The sequence below is a fragment of the Coregonus lavaretus genome, assembly GCF_964263955.1.
Source record: "Coregonus lavaretus genome assembly, chromosome: 3".
Classification (NCBI taxonomy): domain Eukaryota; kingdom Metazoa; phylum Chordata; class Actinopteri; order Salmoniformes; family Salmonidae; genus Coregonus; species Coregonus lavaretus.
In genome coordinates, this window is record NC_139990.1 from 33718976 (window position 1) to 33746339 (window position 27364).

A 27364-nucleotide genomic window follows, 5' to 3' on the forward strand; every position below is an offset into this window, starting at 1 on the left:
TGTGTGTGTGCCAAATCATGTCCAATCAATTGAGTTGACCACAGGTGGACTCCAATCAAGTTGTAGAAACATCTCAAGGATGATAAATGGAAACAGGATGCACTTGAGCTCAATTACGAGTCATAGGAAAGGGTCTGAGTACTTATGTAAATAAGGTATTTCAGATTTTTTGCTAATTTATATAGTTATCGTTCATAAAGTTTTGAAATAATTGTAAGTTAGCCTGAATATGTGAAAGTTGGTTTGGTGTATCTAGTTTTAACGGTTCAAGAGTTACTGTTCGTGAGTTATTTAGATAATTTATGAAAATGTATATAGTTACAGTCGATAAAAGTTAGTAAGAATTTGAAGTTAGGATAGCCTGAACATGTGAAAGTTGCTTTGGTCTCACTAGTGTAAATAGTTAAAGAATGACTGTTGGTGAGTTATTTTATGCAAATGTGTACAGTTGAAGTCGGAAGTTTACATATTTACATCATTTAGCAGACGCTCTTAACCAGAGCGACTTACAAATTGGTGCATTCACCTTATAGCCAGTGGGATAACCACTTTACAAAGTTTTTTTTTTTTGGGGGGGGGGTTAAGGGTGGGTAGAAGGATTACTTTATCCTATCCCAGGTATTCCTTAAAGAGGTGGGGTTTCAAATGTCTCCGGAAGGTGGTGAGTGACTCCGCTGTCCTGGCGTCGTGAGGGAGCTTGTTCAACCATTGGGGTGCCAGAGCAGCGAACCGTTTTGACTGGGCTGAGCGGGAACTGTGCTTCCGCAGAGGTAGGGGAGCTAGCAGGCCAGAGGTGGATGAACGCAATGCCCTCGTTTGGGTGTAGGGACTGATCAGAGCCTGAAGGTACGGAGGTGCCGTTCCCCTCACAGCTCCGTAGGCAAGCACCATGGTCTTGTATCAGATGCGAGCTTCAACTGGAAGCCAGTGGAGTGTGCGGAGGAGCGGGGTGACGTGAGAGAACTTGGGAAGGTTGAACACCAGACGGGCCGCGGCATTCTGGATGAGTTGTAGGGGTTTAATGGCACATGCAGGGAGCCCAGCCAACAGCGAGTTGCAGTAATCCAGACGGGAGATGACAAGTGCCTGGATTAGGACCTGTGCCGCTTCCTGTGTAAGGCAGGGTCGTACTCTCCGAATGTTGTAGAGCATGAACCTACAGGATCGGGTCACCGCCTTGATGTTAGCGGAGAACGACAGGGTGTTGTCCAGGGTCACGCCAAGGCTCTTCGCACTCTGGGAGGAAGACACAACGGAGTTGTCAACCGTGATGGCGAGATCATGGAACTGGCAGTCCTTCCCCGGGAGGAAGAGCAGCTCCGTCTTGCCAAGGTTCAGCTTGAGGTGGTGATCCGTCATCCACACTGATATGTCTGCCAGACATGCAGAGATGCGATTCGCCACCTATTTATCAGAAGGGGGAAAGGAGAAGATTAGTTGTGTGTCGTCTGCGTAGCAATGATAGGAGAGGCCATGTGAGGAAATGACAGAGCCAAGTGACTTGGTGTATAGCGAGAATAGGAGAGGGCCTAGAACTGAGCCCTGGGGGACACCAGTGGTGAGAGCACGTGGTGCGGAGACAGATTCTCGCCACGCCACTTGGTAGGAGCGACCGGTCAGGTAGGACGCAATCCAAGAGTGAGCTGCGCCGGAGATGCCCAGCTCGGAGAGGGTGGAGAGGAGGATCTGATGGTTCACAGTATCAAAGGCAGCAGACAGGTCTAGAAGGACAAGAGCAGAGGAGAGAGAGTTTTGCTTTAGCAGTGCGGAGAGCCTCCGTGACACAGAAGAGCAGTTTCAGTTGAATGACCAGTCTTGAAACCTGACTGGTTTGGATCAAGAAGGTCATTCTGAGAGAGATGGCAAGAGTTGGCTAAAGACGGCACGCTCAATAGTTTTGGAGAGAAAAGAAAGAAGGGATACTGGTCTGTAGTTGTTGACATCAGAGGGATCGAGTGTTGGTTTTTTGAGAAGGGGTGCAACTCTCGCTCTCTTGAAGACGGATGGGACATAGCCAGCGGTCAAGGATGAGTTGATCAGCGAGGTGAGGTAAGGGAGAAGGTCACCGGAGATGGTCTGGAGAAGAGAGGAGGGGATAGGGTCAAGCGGGCAGGTTGTTGGGCGGCCGGCCGTCACAAGTCGCAAGATTTAATCTGGAGAGAGAGGGGAGAAAGAAGTCAAGGATTCAGCAGGGAGGAGAAGGTGGCAAAGAGCTTCCTAGGGTTAGAGGCAGATGCTTGGAATTTAGAGTGGTAGAAAGTGGCCTTAGCAGCAGAAACAGATGAAGAAAATGTAGAGAGGAGGGATTGAAAAGATGCCAGGTCCGCAGGGAGTCTAGTTTTCCTCCATTTCCGCTCGGCTGCCCGGAGCCCTGTTCTGTGAGCTCGCAATGAGTCATCAAGCCACGGAGCTGGAGGGGAGGACCGAGCCGGCCGGGAGGATAGGGGACATAGAGAGTCAAAGGATGCAGAAAGGGAGGAGAGGAGGGTTGAGGAGGCAGAATCAGGAGATTGGAGGGAGAAGGATTGAGCAGAGGGAAGAGATGATACGATGGAAGAGGAGAGAGTAGCGGGAGAGAGAGAGCGAAGGTTGCGACGGCGCATTACCATCTGAGTAGTGGCAGAGTGAGTAGTGTTGGAGGAGAGCGAGAGAGAAAAGGATACAAAGTAGTGGTCGGAGACATGGAGGGGAGTTGCAGTGAGATTAGTAGAAGAACAGCATCTAGTAAAGATGAGGTCAAGCGTATTGCCTGCCTTGTGAGTAGGGGGGGAGGGTGAGGTCAAAAGAGGAGAGGAGTGGAAAGAAGGAGGCAGAGAGAAATGAGTCAAAGGTAGCCGTAGGGAGGTTTAAGTCCCCCAGAACTGTGAGGGGTGAGCCATCCTCAAGAAAGGAACTTGTCAAGCTCATTGATGAACTCTCCAAGGGAACCTGGAGGGCGATAAATGACAAGGATGTTAAGCTTAAATGGGCTAGTGACTGTGACAGCATGGAATTCAAATGAGGAGATAGACAGATGGGTCAGGAGAAAAATAGAGAATGTCCACTTGGGAGAGATGAGGATTCCTGTGCCACCACCCCGCTGACCAGATGCTCTTGGGGTATGCGAGAACACATGGTCAGACGAGGAGAGAGCAGTAGGAGTAGCAGTGTTTTCAGTGGTAATCCATGTTTCCGTCAGCGCCAAGAAGTTGAGGGACTGGAGGGTAGCATACATACACCTTAGCCAAATACATTTAAACTCAGTTTTTCCACAATTCCTGACATTTAATCCTAGTAAAAATTCCCTGTCTTAGGTCAGTTAGGATCACCACTTTATTTTAAGAATGTGAAATGTCAGAATAATAGTAGAGAGAATGATTTATTTCATCACATTCCCAGTGGGTCAGAAGTTTACATACACTCAATTAGTATTTGGTAGCATTGCCTTTAAATTGTTTAACTTGGGTCAAACGTTTCGGGTAGCCTTCCACAAGCTTCCCACAATAAGTTGGGTGAATTTTGGCCCATTCCTCCTGACAGAGCTGGTGTAACTGAGTCTGGTTTGTAGGCCTCCTTGCTCGCAACATGCTTTTTCACTTCTGCCCACAAATTTTCTATAGGATAGAGGTCAGGGCTTTGTGATGGCCACTCCAATACCTTGACTTTGTTGTCCTTAAGCCATTTTGCCACAACTTTGGAAGTATGTTTGGGGTCATTGTCCAATTGGAAGACCCATTTGCGACCAAGCTTTAACTTCCTGACTGATGACTTGAGATGTTGCTTCAATATATCCACATAACTTTCCTTCCTCATGATGCCATCTATTTTGTGAAGTGCACCAGTCCCTCCTGCAGCAAAGCACACCCCCAGCATGATGCTGCCACCCCCGTGCTTCACGGTTGGGATGGTGTTCTTCGGCTTGCAAGCATCCACCTTTTTCCTCCAAACATAACAATGGTCATTATGACCAAACAGTTCTATTTTTCTTTCATCAGACCAGAGGACATTTCTCCAAAAAGTAAAATCTTTGTCCCCATGTGCAGTTGCAAATCGTAGTCTGGCTTTTTTATGGCGGTTTTGGAGCAGTGGCTTCTTCCTTGCTGAGCAGCCTTTCAGGTTATGTCGATATAGGACTCGTTTTACTGTGGATATAGATACTTTTGTACCTGTTTCCTCCAGCATCTTCACAAGGTCCTTTGCTGTTTTTCTGGGATTGATTTGCACTTTTCGCACCAAAGTACGTTCATCTCTAGGAGACAGAACGCTTCTCCTTCCTGGGCGGTATGACAGCTGCGTGGTCCCATGGTGTCTATACTTGCGTACTATTGTTTGTACAGATGAACGTGGTACCTTCAGGCATTTGGAAATTGCTCCCAAGGATGAACCAGACTTGTGGAGGTCTACATAATTTTTTCTGAGGTCTTTGCTGATTTCTTTAGATTTTCCCATGATGTCAAGCAAAGAGGCACTTAGTTTGAAGGTAGGCCTTGAAATACATCCACAGATACACCTCCAGTTAACTCAAATGATGTTGGTCCCTTGTTTCATGAGCTGAAATAAAAATCCCAGAAATTTTCCAGACGCACAAAAAGCTTATTTATCTCCAGATGTTGTGCACAAATTTGTTTACATCCCCGTTAGTGAGCATTTCTCCATTGCCAAGATAATCCATCCACCTGACAGATGTGGCATATCAAGAAGCTGATTCAACATGATCATTACACAGGTGCACCTTGTGCTAGGGACAGTAAAAGGCCACTCTAAAATGTGCAGTTTTGTCACACAACACAATGCCACAGATGTCTCAAGTTTTGAGGGAGCGTGCAATTGGCATGCTGACTGCAGGAATGTCCACTAGAGCTATTGCCAGATAATTGAATGATAATTTCTCTACCATAAGCCACCTCTAACATCGTTTTAGACAATTTGGCAGTACATCCAACCGGCCTCACAACCCAGACCACGTGTATGGCGTTGTGTGGGCGAGCAGTTTGCTGATGTCAACATTGTGAGCAGAGTGCCCCATGGTGGCGGTGGGGTTATGGTATGGACAGGCATAAGCTACGGACAACAAACCCAATTGCATTTTATCGATGGCAATTTGAATGCACAGAGAGACCGTGAGGAGATCCTGAGGCCCATTGTCGTGTCATTCATCCGCCTCTATCACCTCATGTTTCAGCATGATAATGCACGGACCCATGTTGCAAAGATCTGTACACAATTCCTGGAAGCTGAAACTGTCCCAGTTCTTCCATGACCTGCATACTCACCAGACATGTCACCCATTGAGCATGTTTGGGATGCTCTGGATCAACGTGTACAACGGAGTGTTCCAGTTCCCGCCAATATCCAGCAACTTCACACAGCCATTGAAGAGGAGTGGGACAACATTCCACAGGCCACAATCAACAGCTTGATCAACTCTATGCAACGGAGAGGTGTCGCGCTGCATGAGGCATATGGTGGTCATCCAGATATACTTTTTTTTTTACCATGGCCATACCTTTAATTTTTTTCGTATCTGTGACCAAACGATGCATATCTGTATTCCCAGTCATGTGAAATCCATAGATTAGGGCCTAATGCATTTATTTAAATTGACTGATTTCCTTATATGAACTGTAACTCCGTAAAATATTTGAAATTGTTGCACGTTGCGTTTATATTTTTTGTTCAGTATAGTTGATAAAGATTCTAAAGAATTTGAAGTTAGGATAACCTGGATGTTTTAAAGTTGGTCTTATAGCTTAATTTGCCAATGACCATTTTGAATAGCTATGTCTGTTTAATTTATGTATGTTAATTTATGCAAATTTCATAGCGGTTATAGTTCTTTTTTTGCCATTGAAATGCATTGGTGTCCATAGCAATGGTTCTGTTTGGGCGTCTCAATGACGAGAAATTAGAGAGCCGTTAGCTGGCGTTAGCTAGCTACTTTTCATCACTCTAAACTCTGACTAACAGCTGTGGCTTTTGATTGGTAGCAGATCATTCTGTTCCGATTTCAGATTTGAATAGCAGAGAAGTAGACGAAGATGTCATACCCTATAACTTTTTGTCTAACTTTTTGGGAAAGTGGTCAATTTCAGTTTATGAAAAGTTAGCTACCATTTTTTGGATGCGGATACTAAAACAGCTGTACCGTTAGATTGGTAGAATATATTTTTGAACTGACCAGATTTGAATAGCATAGAAGAAGTAGAGGAAGATTTCATACGCTCTAACTTGTTGGGAAAGCGGTCAAAGTAGCTTATTTGTGTCAAAAGTTGCATTGTTGCATTCACAGTGAATGGAATGTTGGAAGTCATGTCACAATAGAAGCTTTAGAATGTTGAAAAAATACCATGAAAGTGGATGACATTTTAATAGTTTCAAAAGCATTAAAATAGTATTAAAAATATGTATACAAACACACTATTCCAGACCAGTCTGCACGTTTTAAAATGTAAATGGTGTAAGAGAAGTAGCGTTTGTAAAGAATAATATCTATAAGTAATTCATTTTGGAATATTTATTATTTATTCATTTGTAGCATTATTTTCACAACATCCTAAAATAAAACGATGTATGCACTACAAGCATACACACACTAAGAATGATCCTGGCTACATTTTCTGATAAGCTAGGTTTCCATCCAATTGGTGACAGATTTTCAACATTCTAAAATCTGCATAAAGACAATATGCGCATTTTCCCACCAGATGTCAAATTCACCAGTTGCAGATTAAAGGCTGTGCGTGATGACGTAGTGCACAATTTGCTGTTTCCATTAGACCTGTCGTGACATGTATTTTATTTTTTTTCCCAACATGTACTTTACTCACATAAAAAGGTTGGCTATAGACTTGTTTTCTTTTTGTCAGCTTCTTACCGAGAGTGCAGAGAGAACACTGAGATACAGGGAGAGACAAAATGCTGATCCTGAGAGGAGAGCGGAAGTCCTGATATCAAGAGCAGAAATCCAGGGGGGAAATTTAAAGAAGTCTTTGCGACCATCACAAAGAGAGAAGCTTCGGGAGAAATGGAGAAACTCAAAGAAGAGGTGTAGTGAAAAGAGAAGAAACCTACATGCACTAATTAGGAAATCCAGGGAGACCCAGCCCTTATACGATGCAGCACACCAGAGCATTCACCTATCCTACCAAGGAACAGACTAAGATCAACGCTAAGCCCTGGTAGAGCGAGTGAAACTCAAAGGGGAGATGGAAAAGAAATAAGATGCTGATGAGACAAATGGCTGAGATACTATCTAACAAAAACGGAACTAACGTCAATGGTCAGTGAGAAATACCATTGCTCATCATGCAAAAAAAAGAATCTACCAGTGAAAAGCAAAAAACAAGTCACATCCTTCTTGTTGTTTTGAAAACAGCCTTCTGCTCCCAGGCAAGAAAGATGCTGTTGGCAGGAAATAAAAAAGACGGGAGAATACTGCACAAGGACTACACTCAAAAGTATGAGGCAACACCGCTTGTCCTACAGGCAGTTCACAAGATACAGGCCATTCTATGTTCGAGACTAAGCCTAGTGACCACAATACATGTGCATGCCATCAACATGAGTACCTGAATCTTCTCATTGACAGTTTGGCAAACAGAGGCATGGTTCCTCCTAAAAGTATTTCCACACTCCTGTCAAGTATAACATGTAATAAAGAGGACGAAAGATTAATGCACCGTGAATGCACTGAATGTTGCTTTGATGAAGTCCAGTTTGCTGATCACAACCCTAATGAAAAGGCCACATGGGAGCACTGGCAGAGAGAAGATGTCGCAGTTGGTGATAAGAACTGTAAAAACTGTACAAATGAGCCAAAATAGGAATCAAAGGGGAGTTGATTAAAGAGTTCAACAGAGAGCTGGAGGAGAATGGCATTCACCACTAGAACTGGATTCACCAGGTTGGTCAGTTCAGATACTTCAAAGAGAATCTTTAGCAAAATTAGATGGTCCTCCACATTAACTTCTCAGAGAATGATGCGTACAAGTTGAGCAATGAGACTCAGGCTTTCCACTTAGGTGGAAACAGTCAACAAGCGACAATCTCATAAAGGGGTGGCATATTCAAGTAATGACTCCCAGTGCTATGCCACAACTTCTTATTCATTGTGACATGATGAATGGTGCACATCAAGCTAGTCATAGAGGACTTTAAAAAATAAAACACAGAACCAAGACATCAACACCCTACACATATTAAGTAATGGACCTGCAACTCAATATCACAACCATACCAACTAAATGACGTAAATGTAAAAAACGGATTGCTCATGAGTACTATTCCCTACATATGGGGATTTAAGAGGGTGACCTGGAACTTCTGAGGTCTCATGGGAAGGGCACTCCTGATGGAGTTGGAGGAGCGCTGAAGAGAATGGCTGACATGCATGTCCTTGGTGGTCATGATATCTAAACTCTCTAAGGGATCTATATGAATATTTACAACATAGGAACTCTGAAAGCATTAAACTCCAATGGATCGAAGAAACCAACTTCAGTCTCTTGGATTAAATGCTCCCCCCCCATCAGTGCGCCCAGTCGCTGGATTAAGCTAAACTCATCAGGTGCTGTCTTTCTGCGTGATAAATATTTTAGAGATCTGTTGTTTTTGTAATTATCCAGAGATGTGCCACTGTCACAAACCAAGCAAACTTAAGTTTAGCAATGCCTCCAACATACAGGAACCCCCCATCCAATCAAATGGAGATTCCACCCACTCTCAGGACCCTTACCTCCAATCAAGTGCTGATGAGGAGGAGAGATGTACAGAGGGGTAAACCATATGTGGGCCAAGTCACAAAGATTCATGGGCAAGAGGTTGAAGTGAACTGCATGCTTTCACCTGGCAGCAGAAAGTGGACTTCATCTTTTACAGTCGGAAACCGATAGTAGGCATAATTTCACAGCCAGAGCCTTTCCATCGATGTGCTTCTGTACAATCAGGTGTGAATAGCTCCGAGTGTATCACATGCCAGCTGGCCGGCCGAATGCAAACATGCACACACAGAGGGAGACTTCAGCTAACTCAGCTGGGCAGATGACATTTTTCAGCATTGTTAACGGATGATTGCATAAACACCAGAATGTTCTTCACTAGTGCTGTTTCCTTGATACCTAATGTGCTTTAACATTTTGAATCAAATACAATTTTATTTGTCACATGCTTCGTAAACAACAGGTGTAGACATTGAATATCCCTTTTGAGCATGGTGAAATTATTAATTAAACTTTGGATATTGTATCAATACACCCAGTCACTACAAAGATACAGGGGTCCTTCCTAACTGTCGCCGGAGAGGAATGCAATTGCTCAGGGATTTCACCATGAGGCCAATAGTGACTTTAAAACTGTTAGAGTTTAATGGCTGTGATATGAGAAAACAGAGGATGGATCGACAACATTGTAGTTACTTCACAATACAGAGTGAAAAGAATTAAGCTTGTACAGAATTTGTTTTATTCCAAAACATGCATCCTGTTGCACTAAAGTAAAACTGTAAAAAATGTGGCAAAGAAATTAACTTTATGTCCTGAATATAAAGTGTAATGTTTGAGGCAAATCCAACACATCACTGAGTACCACATTTTTCATATTTTCAAGCATGGTGGTGGCTACATCATATTATGGGTATGCTTGTCATCGGCAAGGACTAGGGAGTTTTTTTTTTTATGATAAAAAGAAACGGAATACAACTAAACACAGGCAAAATCCTAGAGGAAAGCCTGGTTCAGTCTGTTTTCCAATAGACAATGGGTGATAAATTCCCCTTTTCAGCAGGACAATAACCTAAAACACAAGGCCAACTATACACTGGAGTCGCTTACCAAGACGATGTTGAATGTTCCTGAGTGGCTTAGTTACAGTTTTGACTTAAATTGGCTTTAAAATCTATGTCAAGACTTGAAAATGGCTGTCTAGCAATGATCAAAAACCAACTTGAGAGCTTGTGCAAATATTGTACAATCCAGGTGTCCTTTGAATAAACAAACTAATTCTCACATTTCCCTTCAGGCTTTAGGGTTGTGTAGATTTGAAATAGTTTTGAGTACTCCCTCCTTGTGTTGCAAGGGTGGCTTTAGTTGTTTTTTATGACATGTATTTCTGTCAATCCAAACACCCATATGGATGTTTAAAAAAAAATATATATATATATATATACCTGAGGTGTTTATTTTACCTCAAGTGGGGCTTCTTTTTCACCCTTGTGTGTCACACATGTAGGGCAAAAGGCATGGGTGAGAAAGAGGGGCAGAGAGTGGGAGGGGCGTGGAGAGAGGGAAGGACAATGGCTGGCAAACAGTCCTGTTCGGTGACATTCCTCTCTCTGTTTACATAATAATGTGTTGTGACGAGGCCTTGTCTGAGAGAGTGGGATAGAGTGAGACCAATGGAGCAAAACCCTGGCCTGCAACTGGGTTGTAATGGCGTAGCCTTCCAATACATTCACCAAACATTGCCATCCGGGCTTATGTCTACCATTGAAAATCCTGTAGTTTCTCTAATGGCAAAGTACCACCACACAGTTGATTCATCTGTGTTTTGACAAGGAGTCTCCCTTGTAATAACATTTGCCAGTTATCTATATTACGTTACATGTTTACTTTCTCTGTGTCCTATAGTACACAATATATACAAAAGTATGTGAACACCCCTTCAAATTAGTGGATTTGGCTATTTCAGCCACACCCATTGCTGACAGGTGTATAAAATCGAGCACAAAGCCATGCAATCGCCATAGACAAACATTGGCAGTAGAATGGCCTTACTGAAGAGCTCAGTGACTTTCAACATGGCACCGTCAAAGGATGCCACCTATCCAACAAGTCAGTTCGTCAAATGTCTGCCCTGCTAGAGCTGCCCCAGTCAACTGTAAGTGCTGTTTATTGTGATGTGGAAATTTCTAGGAGCAACAACAGCTCAGCTTCGAAGTGGCAGGCCACACAAGCTCACAGAACGGGACCGGCGAGTGCTGAAGCGCGTAGTGCGTAAAAATCGTCTGTCCTCGGTTGCAACACTCACTACTGAGGCTGTTTTATAGAAGCAAAGGGGGGACCAGCTCCATATTAATACCCATGATTTTGGCATAAGATGGCAGTTAGCCTTACTAACCCCTTCCAATCAACTATCAGCTTAAACCCTCAGACTAAAACCTCCCTATTCATACATTAGATGCCCCAGTTCTCCAATTGTACAGCTTCCTCATAATCCACTTCTTAAACCAATGGAAACTCACTCGGAACATTTAGTATATAGAGAATGTCTGGAATCCTGAGAATGTTTGGAAGACAAAGGCTGACTTTGACTTGTTAATCTAACCTAATGCCTAATGGTCAAGGCATGGGCTGTTACAGTGTAACCCAATAGCTAATTACCTCTGGTTATTGATTCATTGCCCCCAGGTTACCAATTAATCAGAGAACGAGAGAACGGCCCTCCGTCAAATGCTGTGGGATAAACTCAAGCAGTTTGGCAACATCTGTAACCCAAAACTAGCAAGAAAATGTAAGGAAAGAGAGCAAAAAAGGAGTGAGGCAGCTACTGTGTTGAGATGGATGGGTGGGGGGGGTGCACTGTGCAGGTGTGCCCATTGCAAACACACTATGGCTGAGTGTGTCTATGAAGTCTGTGGAGCCAAGGGGAGATGGCTCTGTGGTAGATGATAGGAGAGGGGCCCATTCCTAGCATAGCCGCTGGTGGAACATGCTCCAAGGAGTTGGGACAATAAAAGGAGTATATCCACCGTTCCCCCCCTGCTCTCACGGTAAGCCCGTTTTGGGGGGAGAGGTTGATGTTTAACCCCTCTATTGATAGGCTATATGTAACTGAAAGCTGTGTCGTAAAGATTCTACAACTGCATTATAACCATAGCATGATACCTGTCGTAAGCAATAAGCATTCACAACAGTTTATACTCCAGTCCAATGTGCTATCTACTATTAATCCAAATCATTGCATGATTGACATACAATAACCCCTAATGACAATTATTTTAAGTGTGCATTGTGTGTATTATATACACTGAACAAAAATATAAACACAACACGATTTTACTGCGTTACAGTTCATATAAGGAAATCAGTCAATTGAAATAAATTCATTAGGCCCTAATCTATGGATTTCACATGATTGGGAATAAAGATATGCATCTGTTGGTCAAGGATACTTTTTTAAAAGGTAGGGGCGTCGATCAGAAAACCAGTCAGTATCTGATGTGACCATCATTTGCCTCATGCAGTGCGACATATCTCCTTCGAATGGAGTTGATCAGGCTGTTGATTGTGGCCTGTGGAATGTTGTCCCACTCCTATTCAATGGCTGTGCGAAGTTGCTGGATATTGGCGGGAACTAGAACACGCTGTTGTACACGTCAATCCAGAGCATCCCAAACATGCTCAATGGGTGATATGTCTGAGTGTGCAGGCCATGGAAGAACTAGGACATTTTCAGCTTCCAGGAATTGTGTACAGATCCTTGCGACATGGGGCTATGCATTATCATGCTGAAACATGAGGTGATGGCAGTGGATAAATGGCACGACAATGGGCCTCAGGATCTCGTCACGGTATCTCTGGGCATTCAAATTGCCATCGATAAAATGCAATTGTGTTTGTTTTCCATAGCTTATGCCTGTCCATACCATAACCCCACCGCCCAAATGCGGCACTATGTTCACAACGTTGACATCAGCAACCTGCTCGCCTACACAACGCCATACACGTCATCTCCCCGGTACAGTTGAAACTGGGATTCTCCAGTGCGCCAGTGTTTATCGAAGGTGAGCATTTGCCAACTGAAGTCAGTTACGATGCTGAACTGCAGTCAGGTCAAGACCCTGGTGAGGATGACGAGCACAGAGATGAGCTTCCCTGAGACGGTTTCTGACAGTTTGTGCGGAAATTCTTTGGTTGTGTAAGCACAGTTTCATCAGCTGTCCAGGTGGCTTATCTCAGACGATCCCGCAGATGAAGAAGCTGGATGTGGAGGTCCTGGGCTGGCGTGGTTACAAGTGGTCTGCGGTTGTGAGGCCAGTTGGACATACTGCCAAATTCTCTAAAACAACGTTGGAGGCGGCTTCTGGTAGAGAAATGAACATTAAATTATCTGGCAACAGCTCTGGTGGACATTCCTGCAGTCAGCATGCCAATTGCACGCTCCCTCTCAACTTGAGACATCTGTGGCATTGTTGTGTGACAAAACTGCACATTTTAGAGAGGTATTTTATTGTCCCCAGCACAAGGTGCACCTGTGTAATGATCATGCTGTTTAATCAGCTTGTTTATATGCCACACTTGTGAGGTGGATGGGTTTTCTTTGCAAAGAGAAATGCTCACTAACAGGGATGTAAACAAATTTGTGCACAAAATTTGGGAGAAATATATTTTATTTCAGCTCATAAAACATGGGACCAACACTTTACATGTTGCGTTTTATATTTTTGTTCAGCATAACATATTGTTCATTTTGAGTGCTACTGATATAAATGAAAGCACTTTCCAGGTTAGGTGGCACAATGGTATGTTTACCCAATTTCTGCTGTCCGATTCCCACCCGCTCCCGCAAGAACTGTTCCCAAAACCAACCGCAGTCCTGCAATGTTATTTTAGGCGTATGTGATGCAGCTCACTTGCCAGCCACAGTCCCAGCAATTTTGCACCCTATAGGCAATATCAGAATGCGCAAAAATAACCTAAAATAGTTTAAATTACCAGATATTCTCACGTGGCCGATTTTATATTAGGCTATTGGTATTACTGTGCTGCTATATCAGCCAATATAGAAGTAGTTTGAAGAGAACAGAGTTTTGCGGTTCCCAACTAGGGGTCCTGATATGAATTTGGGGTCGCGGGAGAATTAGAAATATCCTGAAGGAAAAATTATCGCTTAAAAAAAATCTATTGTCTTTGTATCTCAATCATTGTAATGTGGTTAACCTTAAAAATCTAAATGAAAATTATTCAAATCTAAAAAATTAAATGTAACGAAAGAGCACCCTTAGATCATGGGGAAAAGGCTGCACTTGACCGTTGTACTTGAATAATTCCCACGGTGAATGGCTAGGCCTGATACGCTATAAAACCACTCACTATTGCAGAAACTGTAATATTACCGGCTGCAATTGATATGGTGAAAACAATGTGTGCAGAGGCACAAATTCACATCAATACCTTTGCAGGTCTCTGCACTCGTTATGAACGTCTCCCTCTGCTATATGGACGCATTGTATGATACACAGAGAGCAACTGGGGGCAAAAGAGCTGAGAGCAGAACTCGGAGATATACTGCAGCAGGTAACTTCGATTGTAAACTACATCAAACCACATCCACTGTGCGCACACCTGTTTGCAAAACAATGTGGAGATATGGGATCAGAGCATGACAATGTTTAATTTCACACGAGGCTTGGTGGTTATCGAGGGGGAGTGTTAAAGATTTTTCGCATTGAGAGAGGAACTGTTGTCATTCACAATGGATGTAAAAATATATATAAAATAAAAAAATTCTGTGTACTGAAAAGAAAATGACAGAAAACGGCATCAGTAAGTGTCCCAGACGAGTGATGACTGCTCACCTCCAACGCTTGGAAGAGCACTTTGGGACCTACTCCCCAATCCTTCCTTGCTCCGTTGACATGCCGGTAAGTGAAATCGAACAGCTGATCGAGCTGTCATGTGACCGAATGCTGCAGACAACTCATTCACGTGTCACTACGGAGGTGGTACCTGACTCAAAGGGAATACCCTGCCGTCTCCCTCTGAGCATTAATGCCACGTTCAAAACAACTGGAAACTCGGAACTGGGAACTCGGAAATCTCAGACTTCAGTGCGTGCGTTCAAGACAACTGGGAACTCTGAAAGAAACAAAATTGTTTTCAACTGAATTCCAACTCGGGAACTCTGGCTTCTTTCTAGAGCTCTGACTTTCTGACCTAAAGTTCACTGACTTCATGATTTGACGTTGTCTTTTTCTGAGTTCCCAGCTGTCTTCAAAGCACCATATAACTCATGGTAGGCTACCCTTTGCCAGCTCATATACAGTTGAAGTCGGAAGTTTACGTACACCTTAGCCAAATACATTTAAACTCAGTTTTTCACAATTCCTGACATTTAATCCTAGTAAAAATTCCCTGTCTTAGGTCAGTTAGGATCACCACTTTATTTTAAGAATGTGAAATGTCAGAATAATAGTAGAGTGATTTATTTCAGCTTTTATTTATTTCATCACATTCCCAGTGGGTCAGAAGTTTACATACACTCAATTAGTATTTGGTAGCATTGCCTTTAAATTGTTTAACTTGGGTCAAACGTTTCGGGTAGCCTTCCACAAGCTTCCCACGATAAGTTGGGTGAATTTTGGCCCCTTCCTCCTGACAGAGCTGGTGTAACTGAGTCAGGTTTGTAGGCCTCCTTGCTCGCACACACCTTTTCAGTTCTGACCACTAATTTTCTATAGGATTGAGGTCAGGGCTTTGTGATGGCCACTCCAATACCTTGACTTTGTTGTCCTTAAGCCATTTTGGCACAACTTTGGAAGTATGCTTGGGGTCATTGTCCATTTGGAAGACCCATTTGCGACCAAGCTTTAACTTCCTGACTGATGTCTTGAGATGTTGCTTCAATATATCCACATAATTTTCCTTCCTCATGATGCCATCTATTTTGTGAAGTGCACCAGTCCCTCCTGCAGCAAAGCACACCCACAGCATGATGCTGCCACCCACGTGCTTCACGGTTGGGATGGTGTTCTTCGGCTTGCAAGCATACCCCTTTTTCCTCCAAACATGGCGATGTTTATTATGGGCAAACAGTTCTATTTTTGTTTCATCAGACCAGAGGACGTTTCTCCAAAAAGTACGATCTTTGTCGCCATGTGCAATTGCAAACCGTAGTCTGGCTTTTTTATGGCAGTTATACTTCTTCCTTGCTGAGCGGCCTTTCAGGTTATGTCGATATAGGACTTGTTTTACTGTGGATAAAGATACTTTTGTACCTGTTTCCTCCTGCATCTTCACAAGGTCCTTTGCTGTTGTTCTGGGATTGATTTGCACTTTTCACACCAAAGTACGTTAATCTCTAGGAGACAGAACGCGTCTCCTTCCTGAGCGGTATGATGGCTGCGTGGTCCCATGGTGTTTATACTTGCGTACTATTGTTTGTACAGATGAACGTGGTACCTTCAGGCGTTTGGAAATTGCTCCCAAGGATGAACCAGACTTGTGGAGGTCTACAATTATTTTTCTGAGGTCTTGGCTGATTTCTTTTGATTTTCCCATGATGTCAAGCAAAGAGGCACTTAGTTTGAAGGTAGGCCTTGCAATACATTCTCAGGTACACCTACAATTGACTCAAATTATGTCAATTAGCCTATCAGAAGCTTCTAAAGCCATAACATCATTTTCTGGAATTTTCCAAGCTGTTTAAAGGCACTGTCAACTTAGTGTATGTAAACTTCTGACCCACTGGAATTGTGATACAGTGAATTATAAGTGAAATAATCTGTCTGTAAACAATTGTTGGAAAAATGACTTGTGTCAAACCTAAGTGTATGTTATCTTCCGACTTCAACTGTATGTGTGAAGTTGTATTCGGTGCTCTCATCTCCATTAAAACCACATCGATCCAGGTTGGATGTGACAGCAGAGATGAGGTGCGCACTGTCGACCACGCCCCCTGACTTTGAGAATCTCCAACGCGACATGCATCAAACACCCATCTCATTAGTGGTGGTGAGATAAGAGACATTATGTCAGACTAATTTGCAATTGATTGTCATAGCCCCACATTAAAAGAATGTGATGGTGAGTGGAGAAGACAATCAGAAATAATTGAAAAACATTCTAACAGTGACTGCCATAGACTCAAATAAAAAAGGTTTATATTGGCTGTTAAATTCTGGAATTTTCACATGGTTGGGGTCATGAGAAATTTCAGATATCAAAATGGGGTCGTGGACCAAAACAGTTTGGGAACCCCTGGCAGAGTTGGAGAGAGAGCGGACACTTTCTCTTGAGCTACTTTTGCATATAGCCTACCTTTTTTAGGAGCGGGATGATTTTCAGTTGGAGACAAATATGGGTGATCAATATTTAGATAGCAAGCAAGTGATACTGCAACTCGCTGTTGGCTGGGCTCCCTGCCTGTGCCATTAAACCCCTACAACTCATCCAGAACGCTGCAGCCCGTCTGGTGTTCAACCTTCCCAAGTTCTCTCACGTCAACCCGCTCCTCCGTACACTCCACTGGCTTCCAGTTGAAGCTCGCATCTGCTACAAGACCATGGTGCTTGCCTACGGAACTGTGAGGGGAACGGCACCTCCTTACCTTCAGGCTCTGATCAGTCCCTACACCCAAACGAAGGCATTGCGTTCTTCCACCTCTGGCCTGCTGGTCCCCCTACCTCTGCGGAAGCACAGTTCCCACTCAGCCCAGTCAAAACTGTTCCCTAACGACACCAGGACAGCGGAGTCACTGACCACCTTCCGGAGACACTTGAAACCCTACCTCTTCAAGGAATACCTGGGATAGTATAAAAGTAATCCTTCAACCCCCCCCCCCCCCCCCCCCCCAAAAAAAATATATATATAAAACAAATTAAAAATATACTCTAAAAATTAAAAAATACATTATAAAGTGGTTGTCCCACTGGCTATCATAAGGTGAATGCACCAATTTGTAAATCGCTCTGGATTAGAAATGACGTAAATGTAAAATTTAAATTTATTTCTAAGCAATGTAGTAAACTATAGCCAAAACCTATTTAGAAAGTACATTTACTTAGAAAGATAACTGTGCATGCTTCTCCGCCCATGCATAGGCTGTAGCCGATTTATTCTATTTAATTGAGACCACATGCACATCTGATCTCGCACGCCCAACTAGGAGAGCAGAGGTATGGCTACTGAACTTGAAGCACCAAGAATGATGAGAGCGAACACTTGCGCTTTCTCTTGAGCTATGTTTTGCATATAGGAGATATCCTATCTTTTTATGAGCGGGCAGCATGAAAAATTCAGACCGCGCTGCAATGATCACTGTCGGACCCGCAGGCCCTCTAAACCCACTCTCTTCATACAGTCACTCTCTTTCTCCCTCTCTCACACATCACGCCTACACCAGCACAAAGAAATGCTCATTGGCCCAGTGGCATAATTGTCTCAATGAATACAGTACGTCCTGTGAGAAAAGCTATTGTACAGAATACGGCATATGATAGGGTATCATGAAGATATGCCATATCTCATACTATACCAGCTGCATCATACTTTTCCTCCTCCTTAAGCAACAGTGGGTCATACAGTGCATGTGAGGATAGGAATCAAGTAAAAGGAAAGGTCTGGGAAATGAAGTCGGAGAAAGACCGTAATGTAATGAAGGTCATATGCAAACCCCATCAATGACCGTCCTGTGGTGGCAGGCAGCAGTGACTAAGAGGAAACTAAACAGGCCCAGGCAAATTATAGACTAGACTATGAGAATGAAATTCATAGATTATAGAGAATGAAAGAGGTGCACTTAGTGGATGATTAACCGCGTGGTGTGAGTCAGTTTCAGTGTATGCATTGTGCCAGTAACCTTCTCATTGTCAGGTGTAGAACCTGAAACACAATAGCTTGAATAGAAATGGAGAAACTTGTTAGGATAAAGAGAATAAATATTATTTTGACTTCTGTACAACTGTTCTTTACAAAATTACTTGTGAAGCTGACTGTCGACTGCAACACGTGATTTATGTGAAGGTGTGTGTGTGTGGACTGTATGAACTCATTAGAATTTCACTCTCTGCCCAAGTCTCCTCTAGCCCAACCAGGAAGTCAAAATGGCTGCCCTCTCCACAGACGGGAAGCCTCCGCTGGACTACGGCGTCCAGATCCGCTTCATCAAGGACCTCCATGACACTGGCGGGGGCTACCCCGAGAAGACCAGAAGGGGCAGCGGCTCCAAGCCCCCCTCCAACAAGTACGGGGTGGCCGTGCGGGTACAGGGCATCTCCGGCCAGCCCTACGTGGTGCTGAAGGACGGGGAGAAGGGAGACTCGTATGGGGTGCAGCTGAAGACCCAGCAGGCCCAGTCACAGAACCCCAACTCCTCGCCCTACAACAGCCTGCCCCAGAGGAAGGAAGGGGGGGACGTCCAGAACCCTTACGCCCCTACTGGACAGACACTCAGCTCTCCGGTCTCTCCAAAGTCCACACCAGAGGACGAGGGCAGGGAGGACTTTGGGAGTCCTTTCAAGAGACCTCCTGGGGACGGGCAGGCTGGGAGCCAGAGAGAGGGTGACGGTGGGACACGAAGTGAAGGACCGGTGGAGAAGGTAAGGGTAAAGGTCAAGGAAGAACCCGGGCCCACAGCAGCAGAATCCTACAGAGTGGATATGAAGGAGAGAGATTGGATCAACGTGGAGGAATTTAATGAGGCAGGACTCAAACCTGTTAGTCCCAGAGGGGCCAGGCAGAATGGGGTGGGGCTCGGTGGGTTGATGGGCAGAAATGGTCTTGATTCGTCCTTCCCAGAACCCCCTCCTCCAGTGTCGTTCAATGAGGAGCCTGTTCCTGCCATCGACAAGACCTCTCTGGCGCCTATCAACAAGTTGATCAGTAAGTTCAACATTGGCACTCCTACTGGACAGACTAGGGGGCGCTCCGGAACAAGGCTGCGGCTCAAGTTCGACGAACGCAGACGCTCCAGAAGTCTGGATGCTTGCGAAGAAGTTCGTCCTAAGGTCTCCCCTCCTTCACCAACTCCCAACACGGCCTCCTCTCTCATCTCCTCCACCACCTCCTCCTCCATGTCATCCACACCTCTGTACAGTAGCCTAGGAATGAGCCCTGCCTCAGTTGCGAAGGTGACAGCCCTCCCTGGCCCCAAGCCAAGCTTCATCAAGTCACCTGGGAAGTTAGTTGTCAAGGATACCCCTCCTGCCATCCCACCAAAGACGGTAAGTAACAAAGTTTATTTTTGTGTGTGTGAGCATTATAATGCATCTGTTCTGACCCTCTGTCTTTTACCATTGAAGGGGATGCCGGCCCCTCTAAGGGGTCAGAGTGTAGAGGTCATCAGTGAAGAGGAACCACAAACCAAACAAGCTATCTACACCATCCTGAAAGAGGGGTAAAGAAAGTTAAACATATGACCTAGAAGGCTGTTGCTTCCGAGTCCCTGCTGTTACATTGTTATAGACGTTATCGTGGTAGTGGTAAAAACCAAGAGAAATCCTACACTCAAACTTGAATTGGGCAATGTTTCACCGTAATAAATAAGAAAATGTTTTACTCCTGTACCAAAATGTCCTGTACACTTAGAAAAAGATGACACTCTTATATCAGTAATTATAACCACTGGAGACCACTTGCATTCATAGATATCCTACTGTATCCTTATCTTACTAAAGCACAACTTCATTTAATTTGCTACACTCTGCATTAGGACCAGTGAGAGTGATGTATCCATCAAACGTAAAGGCAACCTTGTCTACGAGACGACCAGTGGTGCTAAGGTAAGAATTAAAGTTATAAGGAAATGATAGCCTCCCTAGTGGCGCAACGGTCTAAGGCACTGCATTGCAGTGCTTGAGCCACTACAGCCCTGGGTTCGATCCCAGGCTGTGTCACAGCCGGCCGTGACCGGAAGACCCATACGGTGGCGCACAATTGGCCCAGCGTCACCTGGGTTAGGGGAGGGTTTGGCCTGCTGGAATTTTCTTGTCCCATCGCGCTCTAGCGACTCCTTGTGGCGGGCCGGGTGCCTGCAAGCTGACTTCGGTCACCAGTTGGATGGTGTTTCCTCTGACACATTGGTGCGGCTGGCTTCCGGGTTAAGCAAGCAGTGTGTCAAGAAGCAGTGCGGCTTGGCAGGGTCGTGTTTAGGAGGACGCATGGCTCTCGACCTTCGCCTCTCCCGAGTCTGTAGGGGTTGGGACAAGACTGTAGCTACCAATTGGATATCACGAAAAACCTTTTAAGGACATGTTTGTACTACCTTGTGCTCTTTCAGCTGAGATTGACCCATTTTAGTGAAAGCTGTGTGTGTGCACATATCAAAAGTGTTTTTGTCTATAAATGTGTGTGCGTTTGAGCTTTGCATGTAGGAGTAACAGCTTGAGGATGTGTGTGTTCTCTGTACATACAGTTGAAGTCTGAAGTTTACATACACTTAGGTTGGAGTCATTAACTCGTTTTTCAACACTCCACTAATTTCTTGTTAACAAGCTATAGTTTTGGCAAGTCGGTTAGGACTTGTGCATGACACAAGTAATTTTTCCAACAGACAGATTATTTCACTTATAATTCACTGTATCACAATTCCAGTGGGTCAGAAGTTTACATACACTAAGTTGACTGTGCCTTTAAACAGCTTGGAAAATTCCAGAAAATGATGTCATAGCTTTAGAAGCTTCTGATAGGCTAATTGACATAATTTGAGTCGTTTGGAGGTGTACCTGTGGATGTATTTCAAGGCCTACCTTCAAACTCAGTGCCTCTTTGCTTGACATCATGGGAAAATCAAAAGAAATCAGCCAAGTCCTCCACTGGTGCACTTCACAAAATAGATGGCATCATGACTAAGGAAAATTATGTGGATATATTGAAGCAACATCTCAAGACATCAGTCAGGAAGTTAAAGCTTGGTTGCAAATGGGTCTTCCAAATGGACAATGACCCCAAGCATACTTCCAAAGTTGTGGCAAAATGGCTTAAGGACAACAAAGTCAATGTATTGGAGTGGCCATCACAAAGCCCTGACCTCAATCCTATAGAACATTTGTGGGCAGAACTGAAAAAGCGTGTGCGAGCAAGGAGGCCTACAAACCTGACTCAGTTACACCAGCTCTGTCAGGAGGAATGGGCCAAAATTCACCCAACTTATCGTGAGAAGCTTGTGGAAGGCTACCCAAAACGTTTGACCCAAGTTAAACAATTTTAAAGGCAATGCTACCAAATACTAATTGAGTGTATGTAAACTTCTGACCCACTGGGAATGTGATGAAATAAATAAAAGCTGAAATAAATAATTCTCTCTACTATTATTCTGACATTTCACATTCTTAAAATAAAGTGGTGATCCTAACAATTTTTACTAGGATTAAATGTCAGGAATTGTGAAAAACTGAGTTGAAATGTATTTGGCTAAGGTGTTTGTAAACTTCCGACTTCAACTGTATAAGAGGGAGTTTGTATAACCTTTAGAGTAATCATTTGTGTCTCCAAGAGCTCCGTTTTGACACCCCAAAAATGTGGAGATTAGATCAAGCGGCTTGCAGGGTATTTGAAATGATGCGGTCAGTTTTGGCAACAGTCAGTATTTTTGCACGGTCAAAATTGTATTCTCCTCTGTACAGTCGTGGACAAAAGTTTTGAGAATGACACAAATACTAATTTTCACAAAGTCTGCTGCCTCAGTTTTGATGATGGCAATTTGCATGAACTCCAGAATGTCATGAAGAGTGATCAGATGAATTGCAATTAATTGCAAAGTCCCTCTTTGCCATGAAAATGAACTTAATCCCAAAAAACATTTCCACTGCATTCAACCCTGCCACAAAAGGACCAGCTGCCATCATGTCGGTGATTCTCTCGTTAACACAGGTGAGTGTTGACGAGGACAAGGCTGGAGATCACTCTCTCATGCTGATTGAGTTAGAATAACAGACTGGAAGCTTTTAAAAGGAGGGTGGTGCTTGAAATCATTGTTCTTCCTCTGTTAACCATGGTTACTTGCAAGGAAATACGTGCCGTCATCATTGCTTTGCACAAAAAGGGCTTCACAGGCAAGGATATTGCTGCTAGTAAGATTGCACCTAAATCAACCATTTATCGGATCATCAAGAACTTCAAGGAGAGATGTTCAATTGTTGTGAAGAAGGCGTCAGGGCACCCAAGAAAGTCCAGCAAGCGCCAGGACCGTCTCCTAAAGTTGATTCAGCTGCGGGATCGGGGCACCACCAGTGCAGAGCTTGCTCAGGAATGGCAGCAGGCAGGTGTGAATGCATCTGCACGCACAGTGAGGCAAAGACTTTTGGAGGATGGCCTGGTGTCAAGAAGGGCAGCAAAGAAGCCACTTCTCTCTGATATTCTGCAAAAGGTACAGGGATTGGACTGCTGAGGACTGTGGTAAAGTCATTTTCTCTGATGAATCCCCTTTCCGGTTGTCTGGGGCATCCGGAAAACACCTTGTCCGGAGAAGACAAGGTGAGCGCTACCATCAGTCCTGTGTCATGCCAACAGTAAAGCATCCTGAGACCATTCATGTGTGGGGTTGCTTCTCAGCCAAGGGAGTGGGCTCACTCACAATTTTGCCTAAGAACACAGCCATGAATAAAGAATGGTACCAACACATCCTCCGAGAGCAACTTCTCCCAACCATCCAAGAACAGTTTGGTGACAAACAATGCCTTTTCCAGCATGATGGAGCACCTTGCCATAAGGCAAAAGTGATAACTAAGTGGCTCGGGGAACAACACATCGACATTTTGGGTCCATGGCCAGGAAACTCCCCAGACCTTAATCCCATTGAGAACTTGTGGTCGATCCTCAAGAGGCGGGTGGACAAACAAAAACCCACAAATTCGGACAAACTCCAAGCATTGATTATGCAAGAATGGGCTGCCATCAGTCAGGATGTGGCCCAGAAGTTAATTGACAGCATGCCAGGGCGGATTGCAGAGGTCTTGAAAAAGAAGGGTCAACACTGCAAATATTGAGTCTTTGCATAAACTTAATGTAATTGTCAATAAAAGCCTTTGACACTTATGGAATGCTTGTAATTATACTTCAGTATACCATAGTAACATCTGACAAAAATATCTCATAACACTGAAGCAGCAAACTTTGTGAAGACCAATACTTGTCATTCTCAAAACCTTTCACCACGACTGTACAGTTTGTTCCTGCGAGCAGTAGCCTATATTTGTGTACAGCAGTCTTTGAGTAGGCCTATATTCTTAATCTGCATATAGTATTTAGAGTGGCTGCGGATCCGCATTTTCTGGACCCCTCTTCCCGACAGCTAAAAGTCCCGACGCATCTGTATTTTCTTCTTTATGCAGTCTCTGTTCTAATTGTAGAGAACAGGCTAGTCTGGCAAATGGTGCTTGTTTAATAAAGTTAGATCAAAGCTGAATCAATGTCTGCAAGATCACATAAAGATAGTATTCTACAAACCAAGTATAATAGCATAGTATAACGTTACTGTAAGACAGAAAACATCACCTCATTTCTAATGGGATTTTAGGATGATTGTGCAAATGGAAAAATGTCTCATGTTGCCAAAACTCTACAGCGCGCCACTAGAAAAAATATACTGAACCAAAATATAAATGCAACAATTTCAACGAGTTACAGTTCATATAAGGAAATCAGTCAATTTAAATAAATTAATTAGGCCCTAGTCAATGGATTTCACATGACTGGGAATACAGATATACAACCGAATGGCTACTTGCTATTAGCCACCGTTAGCGTCTTCACCATTGTCCGTGGCCTGCACTACCCACCAGCCAGCTCTAGCTCTAGCCTGGACAATTTGTCGGCCAGTCTGCACAGCATGCTATCGACCCAGAGCATATCGGATTTTCTGCCGGAATCACTGGACCCTAGCGCCGGATCATCACAACCAGCTAGCTGCAACCAAATGGCTGTTGTCGTTGGCTAATTACCATTGCCCCTTAGCAAGCATTAGTTAGCCTTGAGCTAGCCTCGAGCCAGGCCCATCTCCCGGCTATCTACCTCTGTCAACCGAACGGGACCTCCTAGTGTTGACACGGAGCCCCGCCGATCCAACACGACTGGTTTGCAGACGAAATCGTCTGATGTGGTTTCAACAGGCTTCCCGTTACAACGTTGACCACGAAGATCCATCTGCTAGCCCCGGCCCGCTAGCACACACAAGCCGGGCCTCTTGCTCGCCAGTGCTGTAGCAGCTCCCAAACTACCTCCGAACTCTCCTATTGCTGTTCACCGGAACTTATGATAACTCAGCTATACAGCTGATGCCTGCTGGACTGTTCCTTTATACGGTACCGCATCCTGTTTATGTTTAGCCTCAGCCCAAACTTTGTCACCATTACCAGCTGTTGTCTTAGCTCTCTCGAATAACACCTGTGATTGCTTTATGCCTCTCTACCATGTCAATATGCCTTGCTTATTGCTGTTTTGGTTATTTCTTATTGTACTATTTCACTGTAGAGCCCCCAGCCCAGCTCAACCTGCCTTAGACAGCTCCTTTGTCCCACTCCCCATGCACACGGAGACCGACTCAATCGGTGTCTCCAGTGATGCTATCTCTTTCATCGTTACCCAACGCTTAGGTTTACCTCCACTGTACTCATATCCTTCCATATCCTTGTCTGTACATAATGCCCTGAATCTATTCTACAATGCCCTACAAATCAGCTGGGCTAGACAATCTGGACCCTTTCTTTCTAAAATTAGCTGCCGAAATTGTCGCAACCCCTAATACTAGCCTGTTCAACCTCTCTTTCGTAACGTCTGAGATCCCCAGAGATTTGAAATCTGCCGCGGTCATCCCCCTCTTCTAAGGGGGTGACATTCTAGATCCAACCTGTTACAGACCTATATCCATCCTGCCCTGCCTTTCGAAAGTTTTTGAAAGCCAAGTTAACAAACAGATCACCGACCATTTCGAATCCCACTGTACCTTCTCCGCTATGCAATCTGGTTTCCGAGCTGGTCATGGGTGCACCTCAGCCACGCTCAAGGTCCTAAACGATATTATAACCGCAATCGATAAGACAGTACTGCGCAGCCGTCTTCATCGACCTGGCCAAGGCTTTCGACTCTGTCAACCACTGCATTCTTATTGGCAGACTAAATAGCCTTGGTTTCTCAAATGACTGCCTCGCCTGGTTCACCAACTACTTCTCAGTTAGAGTTCAATGTGTCAAATCGGAGGGCCTGTTGTTTGGACCTCTGGCAGTCTCTATGGGGGTGCCACAGGGTTCAATTCTCGGGCCGACTCTATTCTCTGTGTATATCAATGATGTTGCTCTTGCTGCTGTTGACGCTCGGATCCACCTCTATGCGGACGACACCATTTTGTACACATCTGGCCCTTCATTGGACACTGTGTTAACAAACCTCCAAATGAGCTTCAATGCCATACAACACTCCTTCCGTAGCCTCCAACTGCTCTTAAACACTAGTAAAACGAAATGCATGCTCTTCAACCGAACGCTGCTTGCACCCGCCCACCCGACTAGAATCACTACTCTCGGCGGGTCTGACCTAGAGTATGTGGACAACTACAAATACCTAGGTGTCTGGTTAGACCGTAAACTCTCCATCCAGACTCACATTAAGCAACTCCAATCAAAAGTTAGATCTAGAATCGGCTTCCTATTTCACAACAAAGCCTCCTTCACTCATGCTGCCAAACATGCCCTCGTAAAACTGACTATCCAACCGATCCTTGACTTCAGCGATGTCATTTACAAAATAGCCTCCAACACTCTACTCAGCAAATTGGATGTAGACTATCACAGTGCCATCCGTTTTGTCACCAAAGCCCCATATACTACCCACCATAGTGACCTGTACGCTCTTGTTGGCTGGCCCTCGCTACATATTCGTCGCCAAACCCACTGGCTCCAGGTCATCTATAAATCACTGCTAGGCAAATCCCCGCCTTATCTTAGCTCATTGGTCACCATAGCAACACCCACCCGTAGTCTGCGCTCCAGCAGGTATATCTCACTGGTCATCCCCAAAGCCAACACCTCCTTTGGCCGCCATTCCTTCCAGTTCTCTGCTGCCAATGACTGGAACGAACTGCAAAAATCTCTGAAGCTGGAGACTCTTATCTCCCTCACTAACTTTAGGCGTCAGTTGTCAGAGCAGCTTACCGATCACTGCACCTGTATACAACCCATCTGCATCGCAGTGCTAGCTTTGCCACTAGAGATCCTGGTTCGAATCCAGGCTCTGTCGTAGCCGGCCGCGACCGGGAGACCCATGGGGCGGCGCACAATTGGACCAGCGTCGTCCAGGGTAGGGGAGGGAATGGCCGGCAGGGATGTAGCTCAGTTGGTAGAGCATGGCGTTTGCAACGCCAGGGTTGTGGGTTCGATTCCCACGGGGGGCCAGTATGAAAAATTATTATTTTTTTTTTTTTTTTTATAACTCACTAACTGTAAGTCGCTCTGGATAAGAGCGTCTGCTAAATGACTTAAATGTAAAATGTAATGTAAATGCGCACTAACAGGGATGTAAACAAATATGTGCACAAAATCTGGACATTTTAGTGAAATATGCTTTTTGTTCATATGGAACATTTCTGCGATTTTTATATTTATTTTTAATTTTTTTAAATTTCAGCTCATGAAACATGGGACCAACACTATACATGTTGTGTTTATATTTTTGTTCAGTCT

General features: G+C 44.4%; 1 protein-coding gene across 2 annotated transcripts in view; it reads left to right on the forward strand.

The window, feature by feature from the left end:
• Window positions 1-27364, forward strand: part of cgnb (cingulin b) — a 64081-nt gene that overhangs the window by 11607 nt on the left and 25110 nt on the right. For both annotated transcript variants that reach the window (XM_084158713.1, XM_084158714.1), the window contains exons 2-4: window positions 18769-19915; window positions 19994-20088; window positions 20404-20473. In XM_084158713.1, coding sequence (XP_084014839.1) covers window positions 18797-19915; window positions 19994-20088; window positions 20404-20473 — 1284 coding nt within the window. In that variant the 5' untranslated portion in view covers window positions 18769-18796. The remainder of the gene's footprint in view (window positions 1-18768; window positions 19916-19993; window positions 20089-20403; window positions 20474-27364) is intronic.